At 50.2% G+C, this 6,291-nt stretch overlaps 1 protein-coding gene across 1 annotated transcript; it reads right to left on the reverse strand.

The window, feature by feature from the left end:
- Positions 1-767: 767 nt before the first annotated feature.
- On the reverse strand, positions 768-5,339 carry CUNH22orf24 (chromosome unknown C22orf24 homolog; the record flags this gene model as incomplete). The annotated part of the gene is given in 2 exon segments (XM_032256604.1): positions 768-1,099; positions 4,958-5,339. Coding segments are annotated over 2 exon segments (714 nt in total), but the record flags the coding sequence as incomplete, so codon positions are not given.
- Between the last annotated feature and the right edge of the window lie 952 nt (positions 5,340-6,291).

The raw sequence follows: 6,291 nt of genomic DNA on the forward strand, positions 1-6,291 counted from the left end.
TCCCAGGTCATCCATCCTGTGCCTCTTTTCTCCTTCCTTCCTGCCATCATTCTGCTGGATGAATGCATGAAGGGGCCCCGTGTCTCCTCTCTCCAGCCTCAGGTCCCAGGCCTGGTTTGGGAGGACAGTCTCAACCTGTGTTGATACCATGCGATGTGTTAAGCTAGGTCATCTGCATCACTCATTTCACTGAACCCTTGTAGCAGTGCTACAAGGAAACCATCATCCTCATTTCACAGATAAGGGAGACTGAGGCTCAGCGGTCCTTGCTGACCCAGTCACACAGCTGTGCAGGGGGCAAACCCGGAGTTGAGTCCAGTCCTGGCTGGTGCCAGTGCTCTGCCCCCCACCACTGTCTCCATGAAATGTACTCTGGAGCCCCTAATCCCCCATTTATTTAGTGCTCGGGCTCAGTCAGCAATCTTCTTGTCCCGCTGCAGGCATGTGCTGCCCTGGCTCTTTCTGAGTTAAGCCAGGGACTGAAATGGATCGGCAGAATGCTCATCTGTTGGGGGCTTTACGGTTTATGAAGCCCTTTCCCATCTATGCCCTCCCCACAACCCCATGGAGACTCTGCACAGCCCCTCCAGCTCTTGGAGACTGCAGCTTTGCCGCAGTGAAGGCCACATTAAATATTAACAGGGCAGCTCCTGGCCCCACTGTGACGTCAATTACGGGGCCACTTGGTGAGGGCTGCTGATGCCTTTCCAAGGTGAAGCAGTGACCGGAATTCAGCTGGCTCAAATGGCGTCCCAGGAGGCTGGCTGTCAGGACTCGGAGAAGATGCTGTTAATGTAAGGCGTGGCAGAAATCCAAAAGCTTTCCTTTGATCTCCGTGGCTCCCTTGGGGCCTGGTGGCATCCTGAGGCTGGCGAGATGCATCCAATCATTTGGCAGATATTTATTGAGCACTTGCTGTATGCCAAGCACAGTTTGAGGCTCTGGGGAGACAGCTGTGAACATGATGAGGTCTTTGCATAGTGGTGCTCCCTGTGTGGTTGAGGAAAGGGAGAAACTCAGCTCTGTAGGCTAGGGCAGGTGCCCACCCCAGCCTAAGGCCAAGGGATCCTTCCCAAAGAAGTCAGGGTGATGCTGAAACCTGAAGAAGGAGTCCAAGTAGGGAAAGAGGAGGGGCGAGTATTTCAGGCATAGAGAATAGGTTTCGAGCTCAGATCCTGATTCCACCTGTTCCTAGCCATTTATTTACAAATTATGTTCCTACCATGCAGGGTTGTTGTGAGGACTAAATGAAGCCATTGCTAGCAACAGCACAAGGCTGGATGCATAGTGAGGTGTACAGTGAGAGCTCAGGCGTAGCTGCTGTGAAATTAGCTCTGGGCCATGCACAGTGGCTCACACCTGTAATCCCAGCACTTTGGGAGGCTGAGGTGAGAGGATTGCTTATATCCAGAAGTTAAATACCAGCCAGGACAACATAATGAGACCCCATCTCTATAAAAAATAGAAAATTAGCCAGGCGTGATGGTGCACACCTGTAGTCAGTCCCAGCTACTCGGCAGGCTGAAGCGGGAGGATCACTTGAGTCCAGGAGGTCGAGGCTGCAGTGAGCCAGGGTTGCGCCACTGCACTCAGCCTGGGTGACACAGCAAGACCCCGTCAAAAGAAATAAAGGAAAGGAAAGAAAGAAAGGAAAAGGAAGGAAGAAAAAAATAGTCTGTGCCTTTATATGCTTCCTTTGCACTGCTAGAACTTCTTGCCCCATTTGGTAAGCAGAGAAACTACTGAGGCTTAGAGAGGTCAGAGAGGTGACCGACATACCCAGGGTTATATCATGGTTTAGACCCCAGGTTGCACATGTGATCCTAGGCTCTGGCCTGGGCTTTTTGCCATACTCCATCCACAGGCAACCCAAGTAATTATTTCAGCTCAGTGAGACACAGAATCCCACCAGTGATTCCCAGCATGAGTTCCTCGGCTGCATGTCCAAGGGTAGTCTCAGCCTTCTTTGTGGTAAGGCCCCAGCTGTCTGATGATTAGCCCAGGGTTGGGCTTTGGGAGGCCTGGGCATAGATTTGATTTTGCTGCTAACCTGCTGTGTGACTGTGGGTGAGTTACTTTCCCTCTCTGAGCCTCAGTTCCCACAGGGCCAGCTGAATGACCAGTTGTTATTGTCTGGGTCTCTGATCCTCCCAGTAGTGCTGTGGCAAAGGAACTACTTTGAATTCCATGTTAAAGATGAGGAACCAGGCCAGGCGTGGTGGCTCACACCTGTAATCCCAGCACTTTGGGAGGCCGAGGCAGGCGGATCACTTGAGGTCAGGAGTTGGAGACTAGACTAGCCAACATGGTGAGACCACGTCTGTACAAAAAATACAAAAAGTAGCTGGGTGTGGTGGTCTGTGCCTGTAATCCCAGCTACTCAGGAGGCTGGGGCAGGAGAATTGCTTGAACCTGGGAAGCGGAGTTTGCAGTGAGCCGAAATCACTTCAGCCTGGGCAACATTGAGAGACACTGTCTCAAAAAAAAAGAAAGAAAGAAAGAAAAAAACATAAGGAACCAGCAGTCTGAGATGGACAAAGTGGCATGCCATGCACAAGGCTACACAATTAGCAGGTGGGGGCCGGGATTTGGGAACAGCCCGTCTGCTGGCAGAGCTGGCCATCAGTCCTTGAGGCTGTGCTGCCTCTTGGAGTAAGAAAGCCAAACTCAATTGTCTCCAAGATCCTTATTATGGGCCTGTGATTCTGTGAGTTCCCTGCTGCCCCAGGCCTTCAGGGCTCAATGACTTCATGGGGAAGGCATTTCAGGTTGGGCTGGTCCTCCAACTGTCCCCATTTAAAGTAGGTAATAGCCCCGTAGGCAGCACTCCCTCCCTCCCTCCCTCCCTCGGAAAAAACCTCATTCCTCCTGAATGAAGAGGTGTAGGGAGAACAGCAACATGGCCATTTTATGGAAGAGAAAACTGAAACTCAAGAGAGGTGCAGCGGCTTGCCCGGGTTTCCCCAACTACTGTGGAAGAGCTAGGATTAGAGGCTGGGTCTGGTAATTCCAGATCTTGTATTCTGAATAACTGCAAACTGGCCAAATTCAACAAGACAGCCCTCCTCCCCCTCTGAGCTCCCTCCCAGCTCCTGCAATCCTGCCTGCCTTGTCCCCTTGCTCCCCCTCTTTTCTTGCCTTTCACTCAGCTGTCATTTAATGTTAGCTGTCAGCTGATTACAGGTGTTCCTTTTGCTGGGATGGAGAGGGAGAGGACAAAAGACCTTGGCTACTCAAAAAAGGAGTGCTGGTGTTGGGAGTTTTGTAATATGCAGAAGGTGTAACTGAATTCAATTCAGCATTCATTGAGTGGTGCCTGGATTCAGGACACTCAGCCAGGGGCATCCTGGACATCCAGGGGCATTCAGGACAGGCATCCCAGGGGCTCAGATGGTGAATGAAACACAGGCCCCATCCTCCGGTGCTTACAGTCTATTACAAAGGAAATGGCAACTTCCTAAGGAACTGGGAAGCAGATGGTGTAAGCAACAAAGAATATGAACCTTACAGTCAGAAAGACCTGGGTTCAAATTCTAATTCTTCATCTAATAGCAGCATGACTTTGGGTAAGAGGATGCCTCTCTGAGCTTTAATTTTTCTATCTGTTTAATGGGTATAAGAGGAATAGCTCCCGGCTGGGCACGGTGGCTCATGCCTGTAATCCTAGCACTTTGGGAGGCTGAGGTGGGTGGATCACCTGAGGTCAGGAGTTCAAGACCAGCCTGGCCATCATAGTGAAACACCATCTTAAAAAAAAAAAAAAAAAAAAAAAGGAATAGCTCCCATGAGGATTAAATGAGATCTTATACCACACTAAATGACATAATGTAGTACTTGATGCCCAGTAGCAAGCCAGTGGCATTTCTACCAATGTCTCTCTAGGCAGACAGTGGATACCAGAGTCACAGCGGGAGTAACTGGAAGGCGAGAGTACTTCTTGTTGGAGAAACTTGGAAGGCTCTTTAGAGAAAGATTTCAGTTGGGTATTAAAGGAATTTAAGAAGCAGAGAATGGGGTGGAAGGATGGGAAAGGACATTCTGGAAACTCATGGGCAGAGTCTGGGAACCTGGTGGGCCTAGAGTGTCCAGGGAGTGATCTTGAGAAGATGTACCAGGGACAGGTTATAAAGGACCAGGTAGAGGAGTTTATATCTTTTTTTTTTTTTGAGACTGAGTCTCACTCTGTCACCCAGGCTGGAGTGCAGTGGTGCGATCTTGGCTCACTGCAACCTCCGCCTCCCAGATTTAAGCAATTCTCTGCCTCAGCCTCCCGAGTAGCTGGGACTAAAGGTGTGTGTTACCACGCCTGGCTAATTTTTGTATTTTTAGTAGAGATGGGGTTTCACATTGGCCAGGCTGGTCTTGAACTCCTGACCTTGTGATCCACCCACCTCGGCCTCCCAAAGTGCTGGGATTAGAGGTGTGAGCCACCGTGCCCCGACGAGGAGTTTATATCTTTAAAGAGGGAATGGGTCCTACCCACGACCCCAGGGGTAGCTCAGTGCTGTCTCTGCAGAGGCCAGCCACCCTTCTGCAGGAGTTGGCCTTCTTATGTGGCTATGGTCCTCTCAGATCCCTGTCTCCTGAGTCAGGGCCAGCCTGCCACCATTATCTACCAGAAGACAGAAGGCTGTAACAATCTGCTTGCCTCCTACTAACATACTGGGGAGGAAAAAATGTTTTCTAGCACAGTTGCCTGGCAGAGAACCATGGTGAAAATTCAGCGACCCTCTCCCTTGCTTCCCAGGGTACAATTTCAGCAGCAACTGATGACAGTTATGCTCACAGCTCAGCAACTAAAAGAATGTTCTCAGGCTCTCCGAAGGTCAGGGGTAGCGGTGGGAAGAATGGTGAAGATGGAGCAGAGCTCCTGCTCTCTGTGTTGTAGCTGGGCAAGACACTTAACCTCCCTGGGACTCAGTTTCCTCATCTGTAAGATAAAAACAATAATCCTAACCTTGCCTTAACCAAGAGACAGTGTAGTAGCAAACTGCTGGCCCACGACCTGCTATGGAGTAGGAGTTTATTATCTTCTTCACTCCAGGTCTTGGCATGGTCCAGATACTTGTCTTTTGAAGCAACTCTGTTGTATCCTCTTGAGTTGTCATGCCATTGTCTGCTGGTCTTCTAATGGCGAAATACCCTAGACTTTCAGAGCTGGAAAGAAAAGGTACTTTGCCATTCATCATTGCAGCCTCCCATTTCACAGATAAGAAATCCAAGGCTTGGGGCGAAGGAACAGCCTTCTCCAGCTTTTCTGGACCATGCACAACAGCCCCTCCCACCTGAGCCCACCCAGTGGGAACCACGTAAAAGCTTGAGGCAGTTATCCAGATGGTTCAAGCCAAAAGATCCAGAAAATTCTTGTTAAGAAACACAAGCTCCCGGACCATCTGCAGAACTGAAGCAAAAGCCTTTTTCACCCTCATTTTAACTGCAACTCCATAGGTGTCTGGCTTTGCCTTCTTCTCCCCTAGAGCTGAGCTCCTCTGAACAAGCTGGAGTGGGGTGGGTACTGGGGCTGGGGCTCTGAGCTCCACCAGCTCACAGAATCAGATCAGACTGCAGCTACCAGGACATTTTCGTACTTCTTAATGCCGAAAGCTGCCTTGGGTGCAGGTTTGCTTCCAAGGCAGGCTTTGAAAGAGGGGTGGAAGGCTCTGGGTGATCCTGAAATCTCTGCACTCAGGATGTTCTTTTTTTTTTTTGAGACGGAGTTTCGCTCTTGTTACCCAGGCTGGAGTGCAATGGCGCGATCTTGGCTCACCACAACCTCTACCTCCTGGGTTCAGGCAATTCTCCTGCCTCAATCTCCTGAGTAGCTGGGATTACAGGCACGTGCCACCATGCCCAGCTGATTTTTTGTATTTTTAGTAGAGACGGGGTTTCACCGTGTTGATCAGGATGGTCTCGATCTCTTGACCTCGTGATCCACCTGCCTGGGCCTCCCAAAGTGCTGGGATTACAGGCTTGAGCCACCACGCCCAGCAGGATGTTCTTAGTTAAGACACAGCAGGTGAAATGTGGTGTCAGCAAAAGATACTGGGGTCAAAGCAGATGGTGCAAAATGGGGGTGAGTGGGGAAGGCTTCAGATGACTGCAAGCATCTGACTCTTCTAGGCCTCAGTTTTCTCATCCATATACTGGGGATAACAACCTCCCTCCAAGTGAGGATGTGGGGAGATAATATGAGAGTAAAGTGTTCATCCTCAAATCAGGCAGAGGGCAAGTGATTAAAAAACAAGGCCGGGCGCGGTGGCTCACGCCTGTAATCCCAGCACTTTGGGAGAC

This window comes from Sapajus apella, unplaced genomic scaffold (assembly GCF_009761245.1).
Source record: "Sapajus apella isolate SASKATOON/1434 unplaced genomic scaffold, GSC_monkey_1.0 scaffold95, whole genome shotgun sequence".
In the NCBI taxonomy this organism is placed as follows: Eukaryota; Metazoa; Chordata; class Mammalia; order Primates; family Cebidae; genus Sapajus; species Sapajus apella.